The 14,357-nt window shown below is 38.1% G+C and overlaps 1 protein-coding gene across 1 annotated transcript in view; it reads right to left on the reverse strand.

Annotated features, from left to right (window-relative positions):
* Positions 1–14,357, reverse strand: part of Pou2f1 (POU class 2 homeobox 1) — a 141,213-nt gene that overhangs the window by 9,857 nt on the left and 116,999 nt on the right. Inside the window, exons 10-14 of the mRNA XM_026380164.2 lie at positions 12,738–12,911; positions 8,316–8,457; positions 6,846–6,991; positions 5,459–5,638; positions 4,162–4,267 (exon numbers count right to left, since the gene is read on the reverse strand). Of these exons, the coding sequence (XP_026235949.1) occupies positions 4,162–4,267; positions 5,459–5,638; positions 6,846–6,991; positions 8,316–8,457; positions 12,738–12,911 (748 nt within the window). The remainder of the gene's footprint in view (positions 1–4,161; positions 4,268–5,458; positions 5,639–6,845; positions 6,992–8,315; positions 8,458–12,737; positions 12,912–14,357) is intronic.

Here is a 14,357-nt window from a genome sequence, read left to right on the forward strand (position 1 = left end):
AAACCCCACAAGCTACTGACAATAAGGAATATGGCCCTGCATTCAACAGTATAAAAGGGGGGGGGCAGCACAAAGAAATGATACAAAATGAATAAATGCAGCTAGTGCCAGAAGGAACAATTTTTAATCAACAACGATAAATGGCCAGAGTTGTTTACAGAATATGACACGAACTCAGATTGAAAGTGCTTGCTGACAGCCAATGAGGAAAAAATTTAAGTATCCATACTTAATTTTTAAAAAAATTTTAATTAGTGAATTATAGTTATTCTTAACATAATTTGCTCTTGCTCCATTCCAGTTCCCAGTACTGTTCCTTCCCACCTTCCTCCCTCACCCAGCGCCCCTTCCACTACTCTAAATTGGTCTTCCTTCTATTAATTTATTTTTAAAATTAGTGCATTCTACACAAGAGCGGAATTCAGGGTGATAGATTCATGCATGCACTTGATGCAGTTTGGTTATTTTCATTCTGGCCTCTCACCACCCTTCCATTCCCCTTCCTGTACTCCTCTATTCTCCCTTCTGATTTCACGAGATTACCCACAGCTTGAAACCTTCTAGGAAAATTTCAGAACGCTGAAGTATGAAACTCCTCAATGTTTCACAGTGAAAGAAACAACCTATTAAGAGACTGAAGTTAAAAGACTTCACTGGCAACACTGGATGCTATAACACATCTTCAAAGTTCAAAGGAGAAATAATTTTGCACCTAGAATTCTATTACTAGATAAACTCCAAAAAAAAAAAAAAATCATGAAGACAAATACTTTTCAGGTATGCCTGTACTCATACATTTTACTTCCCAAATAGTCTAAGTAAAGAAAAAGACCACTTGAGAATGTGTTCCGAACAAAAAGGAATCAAAGAGGAAGACATGGGATCTAAGAGACATTTACTTTAACTTGCTGTTTCAGTTAGCATTTTTGCTGCTGTTACTAAAAGACCTGACAAGAACAATTTTAGAGGAAAAAATATTTGCTTTGGGGGCTCAGTTTCAGAAGTCCCAGGCCACAGCTAGCTAGCTCCATTCCTTGCGTCTAAAGGTGAAGCAAAATATCATGGTGGAAAGAACATCCTGGCAGCAGAGTGTGGCAGAGGAAAGCAGGTCAGGACAGGGCCACCAAGAAACAGTGTCTCCACTTGCCAGACACAAAATACATACCCCAAGGCACATTCCTCATGACCCACCTCCTCTAGCCACACCCTACCACTTTCAGTTACCACTCAGCTAATGCCCATCACTGATTGGGTTAAGGCTCTCGGAAACCAATCAGTTCACCTCTGAATGTTCTTATATGAGCTTCTAGGGGACACCTGTTATCTAAATCATAAAACTTAGGAATTCTCTGAAATTAAAACAAGCAATTGTAGGAACCCGAGAAGAAAGTCTGCAAGAAGGAGATGGATTGCATTAGACAGGTTGTACAAAGACGACACTTGATGTCCTTAATAAATAGCGTGGTAAAGGAATATACTACTCTTTGTCAACAGAAAAAAAGAAAAGGCATATAGAAATGTCCAAGGAAAAGAGGTTAAATAAGAAAGAAAGAGTCCAAAGAGGAATAACAAATTAAAATGGGGCATGACTTTGAGCAATAGCTGATAAGAAGGCAAAACCCATTTGACTCCAATTCTTGTAATCTTTTTATAATGCAAAAATGCTATGAGATTACATTTTCTCCTGTAGATTCAATTATGAGCTGGCCTTGTACAATACCTAGGCAAACATATTATTATATTTACTTTTAATTGTTGTATAACAAAGTAGCACATATTCAGTAGCTTAAAACAACATGATTCATCATCTCACAGTTTCTGTGGGGCAAATGTCCAGGCCCAGCACAGCTGGGTCCTCTACTTAGGGTATCATAATAAGGATGTGAATACCACAATGGGTGAAGATCACTGAGACTCTATGTATAAAACATTTTGAAGAAAAAGCAAGAATAGTATTTGCTGTGATGTTTTTCCCTGTTTGAATTTTCTGTAAGATAAATTTCTTAATAATTAAAGAAAAAATTCCTCATTCCAAGAAGAGTTATCAACTTTTCATAAAACAATTACAATTAAATCCACATACATGGGCTGAGTAACTGAATTCAAGAAAATGTGATCCAAAAATGGATACAAATTTACAGTTTACAATTAATTTTGAGTATATACAGATTCTTAAAATTACTTTGATTTTTTTTTCACATTTTAAGAAATCGGTAAATATGTATGTGTATGTGTGTGTGTGTTTTAAAGTTGGTTTTCATAATATTGCCCAGGCTGGCCTGGAATTCCTGGGCTCCAGTGATCCTCCTGCCTTAGCTTCCCGAGTTGATGGGACTATACCTGGCCCTAGCTATGTGTTTTTAATATCTGGACCATTAGGAATCTCTATGCAGAAAATGAATTATCTTTAGGTCTAACACAGTGTGATTTATAACTAGTTGGGAAGGTGAAGTCCAGTTCACAATTTCCAGATAACTGGAGTAGGGTGAGACAGTTTATCAGAGGCAGGCACTTTTGCTGATGCCTAGCACAATGCCAATCTGCCTCTAACAGTTTGCTTAGCAAGACGCAGTACTGAATAGTGTGGACATACTGACCAAAGGTTCTGAACCTGGAGTGTGTAGGCTCCTAAGGCACCCATGAATAGCTGGAGACAGGGAGGACACTGACGGGGGATATCACATACACACTGCCTTAGACTTTACTAAAACTTGTGAGTATGTCTATTTTATGGGAGGGAGGGAAAAGTCCTTAGCTTTCAAATTCTCAAAAAGATCTAACACTCAAAATAATTCAACAAGTGCTATTTAAAATAAAAAAATAAGGTTTTCTAATAACTTAGAAATGTAATAAAGCATAAAGCCATTTTGAATTTTTATATCATGTTAACACAGTTGAAAATGTGAGTGAAGAAAACCAAAGACCTCAATTCTAGGTCAAATCAAGTTTGATAGTGAAAGATCACAAACCACCCAGTGACTTACTAGCATGTCACTGACTTGGTGAGTAATTATGGCATATCTTATACATCATGTGTCATGGAAATATTTGATGACAATATGAAGTCATCTTAAATGTATTGGGAAATTTGTTTCTTAAAGGAGGACAAAAGGAGAAAAGAGCATTTATTCATTTTACCATGAGAGTCAGGTAGGCATCAAAAAGAACACAGTGCTGAGATCTTCTGAGAAGTACAAAGGCCCACTGGGAAAGGCAGGTTTTTAAAATATAATACAGGTAAGTGGCAATGAACAGCTTCCTTGGCAAGCTAAAGAACACTTCTAAAAAGAATTGACCTGTAATCTGACCAAAACTGCAGACTACAATGGACAGACATTTCAGGCTGTAAGAAAGTATACAGAGGTATAGATGGAGGCCTCCCATGTGCTGGTTGGAATGGGCCAAGGTCCAGAATGAAAATAATCTATGAACTGATGAATTTGGAGGTTTTGCTGAATACAAAAAGCCATAGCTATTAAAGGTCTGTGAAGAAAGGACTGTTGTGAAAAAAATGTTTGTGTTTTTAAAAGATAATGCTGGGAACAATGTAGGAGGTGAACTAATGTGGGAAAGAAGAGGTAAGAAGGGCTGGAATTGTGGCTCAGAGGTACAGCACTCACCTACCATGCATGAGGCACTGGGTTCTATCCTCAGCACCACATAAAAATAAAAATAATGATATAAAGATATTGGGTCCACCTATAATTAAAAAATAAATGTTTAAAAAAAAGAAGAGGTAAGAAAATCCTTGAGTGAAAGTGTTTGTTTTTTCCCTACTAAAATTGATCATACCGGATCTTTTTTGAAGTTCAGGTTTTCATATAGAAAACTAACTTTCTTTGTGGCACTGGGGATTGAACCCAGGGCCTCACACATGCTAGGCAAGTGCTCTACCACCAAGCCACATCCCCAGCTCTTTTACTTTGAAAAGGGCCTTCCAGAGTTGCCCAGGCTGGCCTTAAGCTTGTGATCCTTCTCCTCAGCCTGCTGAGCGGTGGGAATTATGGGCAAGTGCCCAGGCATTTGACCATAAATAACTTTTTTAAAAAGCAATATGTGTCTTTAGTTGGAGCCTTAATTGACAATTTAGTGGCAGACTATCAGGGAAACTTATCACAGGCTGACTAGGTGCTGACAACCACAAGTGTGGCTACTGCGTACCTGTAACAGAGAGGCTGGTCACTGTGGCACTGGTCAGGGGGAGTACAGGGTTGACTGTGAGGGTAGTTGCTGTACTGCTTGTCACAAGGCTTGGTGTGGTTGCCACCTACAGGCCAGACACAAAGACACAAAGAAAGCACTCAAACTCAAACCTTGAGACATGCTTAGGTTTCAATAATGTTGAGTCAGATACATGCTAAGTCAGTAAGAAATGGTATACTAATTATCCACTTTACCTAAACAAGAAAACGACTTGGCAGGATCAGGAATCTGAGGTTCTTGTATAACTTTTACTTTTGATTCTGTGGGGGCAAGATTGTCTCATTTTTGATACCATACAAAAAGACTGCAAAGCAAATGTTTAAAAAACTTTCTTTTTGAAATAACAAAATAATTCTGGAGTTTTATATAAAAAATATTGCCTTCTTTCTAATACAAATAAATGTGAAACAACAAATAGTCACATACACAAAATAAAACTTACCTAATGCCCATCTTCTTCATAACAGCTATCTCATTAACTTAAAGGTTTTAGCCGCGCCATTTAAGAACCAAACATGTGCTTTTAATGCTGACTTTAGGTTAAAACACCTTCCTAAATGCCATGTTATTTAAATAACAAATTAACAAAAAAGGAAAGAGAAATGCAAACTCGACAATCTTTACCTTTTGAACCCTCAGGGGCACAGGGGCAGTCACATTTATGATTGCCCTAGAAATCAGGGGAGCCATGTGGCTCCTACATTTCCTTCCGTCTGGGAACACCATCCTGAGTGCGGACAGCAGGAGTCACTCGAGGAGGTAGTCTATGAAGAACCACGCGTGTGAGAGTGAAGGTCTGAGGCGACTGCCTGAGCACAGCCAAGGCCACAGTTTACCTGGGAACTTACTATCACTCAGTTATAATAACTGTAGAACATTAGGCTTTAGGCCTTCATATAAGTCAAGAGTAATTAATTTTTTTTGAGATAACTAAAAAAAATTTACCACTATAGTTACAGTTATTGGTTACCCAATAAACTATACCAGAGACAAAAACAATGAAAATGCAATGAAATAGGTAAAGAATTAAAACTGTTCATTTTAAAAAATAAGAAAGACCATTAACTTCTTGGATTAGAATGTGAAACTTCACTGTTTTGGAAATATCTGAAATATAAATTTATATACACTTATTCAATATGAATGCTGTACATATACAATAAATTCCTGTCTGTTAGAAAATAAACTGACGTCAGAAGCCGTCTGTGAAATCGCAAGTGAGCTCTGAGCCTGCATCTGCCATCTCTGCTCTTACCAGTGAGGTTGGGCTGGGGAAGATTGCTTTGATAGGCGAGCTGCTGGTCCCACCACTGCTTGGTGGGTTGATTCTTTTTTCCTTCTGCCGGCGGTTACAGAACCACACCCGAATCACCTCCTTTTCCATATTGAGCTGTTCAGCAATCAAGGTGATCTCTTCCGAGGTAGGCTTTTGATTCTGAAGAAAAAAATCCCATCTTTTGGAATAACTTTTTGAACAAATGATATTGATAACAATCATAGAGAAAAGCAAGTCAGAAAATGAAGTCAGGAAACTTATGACCATATTAGCCACTTTCGATATAGATACAATTTCTAATGAATCTGCTCATGTTAACTTAGAATAGGCTATTCTTGAATACTTAGACATAATATTTATTTATAAAAGGTGCATTAATTTTGGGAGTGGGTGCGATACTGGGGATTGAACCCAGGGGTGCTCTACCAGTGAGCTCCATCCCCAGCCCTTTCTATTATTTTTATTTTGAGACAAGGTCTAATTTGCCAAGGCTGGTTCTTCTGCCTCAGTGACCCAAGTCACTAGGATCATATATGTGCCCATCACTGCACCTGACTCTCAATCCTTTGAACTAGAGAAGTCACAATTCTGGGGCTGGGGTTGTGGCTTAGTGTTAGAGTGCTTGCCTAACACACGTGAGGCCCTGAGTTCGATCCTCAGCACCACATAAAAATGAAGTAAAGATATTGTGTTCACCTACAACTAAAAAAATAAATATTAAAAAAAGGAGTCAGAATTCTGTTGGAAGCTTTTATTATAATATTCCCTAGTACAAAAGAGATGCTGAGAGGGGCTGAGATTGGGGCTTAGCGGCAGAGCACTTGTCTCCCACATGTAAGTCACTGGGTTTGATCCTCAGCACCACATAAACTTGAATACAAAACAAAGAAATTGTGTCCATGTATAACTAAAAGAGAGAGAGAGAGAGAGAGAGAGACACACACACACACACACACACACACACACACACACACACACAAGACATGATGAGTGTCTTCAGAGTTATCTTGAACTTCAAGATCTCTAGTATTTGGCCCCAAACTACCATTGTAGGCACACAGATGCTACAATCCAACCACCACTGGTATCTCACTGGTGCAGCCCAGGCAGTTCCTCAACTTGAAGTGCTTTCCACCATCTTCTCTAGGCTATAGAGGTAGCTGCCATGCATCCTACGGGTGGGTCACTGCCGACTCTTGCGCACAGAACACATAAACATGGCTGCCACCAACTCTCTCGAGTCCACGTACTCTGGTCTGTCTTCGCGGTAAATAATCTGCCTTGTCTCATTTTCTCCACTATGTTGTAAGTGTCCTACATTAACTACAGATAATTCCGTGCACATGAAAAGCAGACCCTTACTGACCTCCAAGAAACTCTTCTCTAAGGCCGCACGGATGTTGGTCTCTATGCTGGTGCGTTTCTTTCTCCTACGATTCAAGCCCTCAACTCCTTGTCCTGACGAATTGAGGGCACTTGGGCTGGAGACAGCTGAATCAGATGAGAGGTTCTCTGTAAGAATGAATAAAATAGAAATAAGATTTCAGATGTGAGTCATATGTGCACAACACATATGTTAACCCCACCAACAAAACGGATAAAACATTTTAAACTACATCCCAGCATAAGAGGTCTTCACCCAAGCTACATCACAACACCACATGGATTCAGTGCTCGTACTGGTATTCTCTGGCCCAGGATGGCTGGCTACAGAGCCACCACACTACTTTTTTGGTTCTCTTTCTGAGAATGTAGAAGTTTACTATTCCTATGTTTTGACTCAGATCTCTCTCAGTTCTGTTCTTATGTTTTGTTCTTTTTATAAAACCGATAAAAGGGGATAAAAGGGAGAAAGCCTCTTGAAAATTGTTGACTGTTTAATATAATATTTATCTTACACATGACCTTTCATTTTATTTGTATGATATGGGGGCGGGGAGAGAAAGACTACTTGTAAATTCCTTAGTTAAAATAATGTTCTGTCATTTAATAGCTTAACGACCCACAGTATGGCACACTCATCTCTGGACTTCTTTCTACTACATGGAGAACGAGATAGAGCAGACCAGCAGCTCTCTCACCTGGGATACTCAGAAGGACTATGATGGCTCACCCAAGGCTACTGAAATGACCAAAGGTGTGTTTTCAAAAGGCCTGATTTTTGTTCACATCTACAAAGAGAACCACAATCTAGGACACCTTTTTGGTTCCCTTTGGCTCTCATGGTTTATCATTCTGTGGTTCAAAACCCAATTTTCCAAAAGGAAATCTTGGCACAAAATAGGTAAGACTAGAAGCCCAAATTTTTGTATAAAATATGTGCCATCTTTAATAATGAAAGCAGAAGTGTTACCAGGAACAAGTTCTATGATAATACCCCAAGGAAGAAGCGACAAATCTGCTGAACTTTATCTAACTACACAGCCTTCTTCTCCTCTTCCTCAAATTTGAGTGCACGTCGAAATCCTGGCTCAAACACAACAGGTATTTGAAAGCTGAAAATTATTACTTATTATTATCATTGTCATTATTAGAATATTTAAAAGAATTAGCTCTCTGATTTACATAGCCATAGTTTATGATCCTCCCAGGATTAGTGGGCTTCAAAATTTTGTAGTAAGCTGGGATTGTGAAACAGACCTCTTGTCTCTTACATGTGAGGTACTAGGTTTGATCCTCAGCACCACATAAAAATAAGTAAACAAAATAAAGATATTGTGTCCTTGTATAACTAAAATATTTTTTAAAATTATAGTAATAATTGTTCAGTAAAAATTTAAAACTCTATAGTTTATACAAAATTCCAATGAACATTGAAATTTTATACCTCACTTACCTGCATCATTTAGCCACTTCTCTAAAAGTGGCTTTAACTTGCACATGTTCTTAAAGCTGAGGTTCAAGGCTTCAAAGCGAGAGATGGTAGTTTGGCTGAAGTCATTTCCATATAGTTTACCCATAGCAAGCCCAACATCACCCTGCACAACCCAGAGCAGGAAATGGGGAGAGAAGAAGAGAGGTTCATCTCATTAATAATCCTTCCTTCTAGGGGGATGCTCCAGTAACTGCTCTAGACAAAGAATCAAAAGTCATTCTCTTTACTGGGTCCTGCACAAGCTCCACCCCTAAGCTGAGCACAATATTATAAAGGAGGACTCTGTAGGGCTTTGATCCATGTCAGTGTTCAACTCTGCCCCATATACTTTCCATTTTGAATCTCTTTTTGCTATCTTATATGATAATCATGATACCAAAACTTCTGTAAGTCTCTAAAACAGGGTGATATTCTTAATCAATGCAACCAAAGTAATATAAGTAATCTTTAAAAATCAATTCACCTGTATCACCTACCAGGATTAGGTGTAACTGTCTAGAAAACCCCAGGCATTTCTGAGCTAATCAAACTTCCCATAACACACTTCAAAAATTACAAATGATCCTTCATTCTTTTTATTTTTTTCTTATAAAGTATTTTTGGAAGCTTGGGGGGGGGAATTTTCACCCTTAGTTTGGATTTCAAAGTTGGTTACAAAAACAGGTATTCAAAAAGATCACTTTTGTAACCATTGTAGAGATAGAAATTCACAGTAGAGAGGTCTGACCCATTTAGTCAAAGCTTCATGGGTCCTGGAAACCTGGTGGCTGTAGAGAACAATGATTCCTGAATGTATTACAGAATGTGTCTTTCACCAGGCACCTGGAACCTTTGAAATGTGCACGTGCTTTTCTTCCAGCTGGATTTTCCCTGTTCAAGCTGGAAAAGGCCAGATGTTAACAGGCAGAAGCTCATGGAGTTTAAATGAGGTATCCACTCATTTCAATTAGTTCAGTGACAGGGACTGTCCCACCTGTGACCCACCCCATCATCTTCTGGATACTGTACTGTTATCAGCATCTGCATCAGTTAGTGGTTGAGGAAAAGAAAGAATTCTCCCCTCCCAACTCCCTTTTCTTACACGTGAAGTACTCCTGACAAAAAGTTTCACAGAACACAAATATGAATAAAATGAGGCATAGAGAATACTTAAACTTCAAGTCATCTACAGCCCAGGACTCCCATATGAAAGCCACAAGCCATACAAGGCTATTTACATTAAAATTCATTAACATCAAATTAACTAAAACTGCAGTTCATCAGAACATTCCCTTTCTGTTGGTGCTGGGCAGACGCTGTGACTTCCACTGCAGTGGACTGCTCATCACCTTCCTCCCAATTAGACGGGAGGGAGGGACCTGGATGGGGCAGGCTGCACAGAGGGAGCGCTCCTCTACCAGGGGCACTCCCGAGTGTCTACTGCTGCGGGCCAGGCACTGATCTTAGGCCCATGTGCTGCTCCACATTCACACCCGGGACACTCCATCCATTTAAGTTTATGGTTTCAAAAAAACTGGGGCAACTTAAACTTGCAATTTTTTGAGCATGACACTGAGTAGCAGTTAGATGACAAAAAATGTTTTCTGAAGTACAGTGGAAAAATTCACTAAGAATTTTTTACAAATACCTGTAATATTTAATCATGAAAGTAATAATTTTGACAAGTAAGCAAAAAATACCTATTCAAAAAAATCATGTCAGCTGGGTATGCTGGTGCAGGCCTATAATCCCAGTGGCTCAGGAGGCTGAGGCAGGAAGACTGAATTCAAAGCCAGTCTTAGCAACTTAGGCCCAAAGCAACTCAATAAGAACATAAAATATTAAAAAAAAAAAAAAAAGGTGTGTGTGTGTGTGTGTGTGTGTATGTGGTTCAGTGGACAAGCAACCCTGTGTTCAATCCCTGGTACCAAAAAAACAAAACAAACAACCAAAAAAAACCATCACATCATAGCAAGTATAAAAAAACAATACTTTCAGTTGGTGTCTGGTAAAGCTGTGCCATCAACTAGAACCATGCCAATAAACGGCAAATTCATTTAACTGAGATTTGTAATACAATGTTACTCCACTCTTAAATTGTTTGGTGGAATAAAAATCAATATGTCCTTTAGTTAACATATCAATTTTCAAAATTTTTGAAATTTTTTCACAATTTTTGCTATGTGCTTGGATAAGTGATCTTGAAACTCTTGGATTCTTCCCCACAAGTCAAACATTTTAAATAGCTGATTCATACATGATCTGAACTATATTATATCCCCTAAATATTTTTAAAAAGAGCAAGAGGAATAAAGAAAGATTGGGACTGGGAAATAATGAATCTACTACATTTTGTAAACGTGTTATACCTTATGACATGCTTTATAATAATGTAATAACACCCACAGCAATCCTTTAGTAAGTAAGTACTTATGTAATTAGAACATAATTGCTCTAATAATGTATATTTACTCAGAGAATAGGGATTTGTTTCAATAATGTTTAACTTTCCTTCTGTGTATTAATATAATAACCAGATACAATTCTGCTTTTGCACAACTACAACAAAGGTGAGTAACTTAAAAGCTAAGTTGATTTTCTCATGCTGCAGCAGTACGTGTGTTTTTATCCACCTAATCAAGGCTTGCAAACTCCTATAACTGCTATGTCCAAGTTATTTTGAAAAATAAGGAATGGTCATGCAAAACACAGGATGGAACCATAAAGCAGAACACAGGCCCACAGGAGAATTCCTTTACCTGGAGAGGGAGGGACACAGGGACAGGGACACAGACACACACAACACTGGCAATGTATCAGGTCATATGCTGCAGAAAGGTGAACCATGATTTGGGTGAATGTTAAAAAATAAAAGCCTTGGCATATCACTTAAGCAAAAATCTCCCAGGAAACCCAAGAGTATGCTGTGCTAATAGCTTAAAACTGGGCACACTGCTAAACATGCTAATACCTATTTCAGCTTATTAACTTACCCTTTCAATCAATCCAGTTTTAATCCTTTCAATCCAGTTTAATCTTGAGCTTTATTTTTAAAACAAGTCAGATCACTCAGGTGCTTAAAAAGTACTAAAATGTTTCTGGATTGTAATTTGTTTCTTTATAACTGAACTCCTCAAAAATGTAACAAAATTTCACCTAAAATTACATCTATTTTAAAAATCATTGTGTTCCTAATGCGTACTTTCTTTGAACAAAAATAAATTCCCAAATAAATATAACAGAAATCCATTTATAAAAACATAAATAAACATCAACTAAAATATTATAAGCAGAGATATCATCTTGATTTTTGATCCACCAGAGCAGATGGTGCATTACATACTTTCAACACAAAATAATTAGGGTAGTATATAAATGTTGGCTTAAATTCCAAATAATAACTATATTCTCTGGAAAGAAAATTTTAGGATTTTTCTGGACTCCATAAAAACACCCAACCCAACCCACACTTCAGGTTTTATTCCTCCACCTAATAACCTCTGACACTGTGTACCAAGGTCATTCAGATGAACTCTTCTGCTCTGATAAAAGGTATGACTCAGGGTAGTGCTCAAGAGTGAAAATGGAGGATGCCCAGATGACTGCCGAGTACCCTCCTTCCATAGGAGAGCCCGCTGCTAGCTGACATTAAAAAACTAATTTGGATTTTGATTAATTTGTATTTTTCATTTTCAATAGACTCTTACTTGATTAACTGGTTTCAACACAGGCTTAGAGAGATTGTGTGTGTCTACCCCCACCCTCTTCCCCAAAAGCTATTATTCTTTTCTTTCCTTTTTTTTTTGGGGGGTATTGGGAAGAGAACCCAGGGGTACTTTACCATGGAGCTACATTCCTCAGCCCTTTTGTGCTGTACTTTCTACTTGGAGGCAGATCTTACTAAGTTGCTTAGGCCCTTGCTAAACTGCTGAGACGGCCATGGAATTTGCAGTCCTCCTGTGCCAGCCTCCCAAGTCACTGGGAAAAAAACTATTTTTAAATGAGCCTTTCAAACATATCCATTTCAGCTATTATAAATAAACACTGTAAGTTTTACTCTTCGATAATGTAGCAGTAAGGTCACAACCAGATGTTCTTCAAATAATAAAACCTTCAGTACAGTTATATCATCCCCCAATAAAATCTTTCAAACGCTCATAATTTATTAATGTAATTGTGATTTCAGAGGCCTGGGCTGTGGGATGAATCTTGGATGTTTTATCTAACATTAAATTATAAATGTACGACTAACTTATAGCTGAATGCATAACATTCTAAACTTACAAATGCTAAATATGACAACAATCTATAGTCAAATCAAAACCCACCATGGCCGAGGGACACCCTGCTCCCTGAAGCCCCTTAGACTCACACCAGGAGGCTGTCTGGGGGGTCTCCTCCTACCTGAGTGAAGCCGAGTTTGATCCGCCTCTGTTTGAAGGTCTTGGCAAACTGCTCGAGCTCCTCAAGGTCGCTGGGCTCCTCCAAGCTGGGAGTGTCGATGCGCTTTGGTGTGGTCTGGCTCTGCGGAAGTGTCTGGATAGGGGTTGCTGCTATTGTGCGTGTTGGGGTTGCTGGCTGTTGTGAAGGGTCAAAATGACAAACAAGCAAAAGACATTTAATTTACAACAGTGACGTGCTGCAACCAAACACATTAAGACACTGGTTGACTTGTGGAGAATGAGGATGACCAGGGAGCACTATAGAGGGTATAGCACACAGTTCACTGGGAGCGGCCGGCCTGGGCTTAGGCATGGGGCAATCACAGCAAAGGGTAAGCAAAGCAGGTCTAGGGAAAAAACCTGAAAACATACAGATAACATCAACTGTAGTGAGCACACGATCCTTATGTCTCTTTAAAGATGTATCTCATGAACTGCCACACAGATTGGCAAACAGCAGGGACTACATCTGACTGACTCCATCTCCAAATGTGACAGTATTATAAGACTATCAAGACCATTTTACGGGAGAATTTAAACAAATTGCCTGTACTTTAAAATAACTTAAACAGGCATCATTTGGAGTATTTATTAAATTTTTACCTACAGGCCTACTTTTTAACCCTACCTGTAATTATGATTATGTGATACATGATTTTATATTATACTTTCTCAGGTAATATTATGTTTTAACTTTTTTCTATGGTGATTTAGTCTTTAAGATTATCTTTTTCAAAGTATGAGGCAGTTTTGTCATAATTTATTTAACCATTTCTTAATTACTGGACAGTTTTTCATTTATGTTTCATTCTATAACACAGAAAATACCACAAGGAAAAACTTTGCACATCTAGTTATCTATGTGTAAGCAACTCCTCAAGATCAATTCACAAGATTTTTCTGGCAATGGACAAATAATGTCCTGGTTTTGATATGCTACTGTCGTCTCTACGCATGACACCTAGCTTCCTCCACATGGATGGTGTCAGCAGTTCCTTTATTTCCACTTTGGGTGATTATGAACAAATCTGCATAACCAATATATATGGGTCTTTCATTTCTGCAGACATGTGCCTTCATTTCTAGGAGTCATAAGACACATATATATTTCACCTTATAAGAAACTGCCAAACTAATTTACAAAGTGTGTATACGTTTTGTTCCTCATGGTATACACTCAATGTCAACTCTGCTATAACTTGTATTCCTTACTACTTTCTACTATGTAGAAATCGTGTTAATTATTATCTGCATTTTCTTGGATGTGAACTAGATTTATATCCTTAACCCACTTACATATTAATGATATCCTCATTCTTGTTCTTAAATTTTGTCAAACATTTACCAAATGTGGCAGTGTGTGCCTTAGTGTAATCATATTAATGAAAATAATTTTCCAAATGTGCTTTCTTTCTTTTAACTTCAATGCACGTAAACTTCAAATGATCATTTGGTTTGAGAATTCTTCCTACCTTCCAGCATCTTCAGTAGTTCAAATGGGAGAAAGCACCACTTATTTCAAATACTGAACTGAGAAGTTTCCTTCTGATAATCTGCTACCACCTTCTTTATATTTTGTTTA

Source organism: Urocitellus parryii, chromosome 9 (genome assembly GCF_045843805.1).
Source record: "Urocitellus parryii isolate mUroPar1 chromosome 9, mUroPar1.hap1, whole genome shotgun sequence".
In the NCBI taxonomy this organism is placed as follows: domain Eukaryota; kingdom Metazoa; phylum Chordata; class Mammalia; order Rodentia; family Sciuridae; genus Urocitellus; species Urocitellus parryii.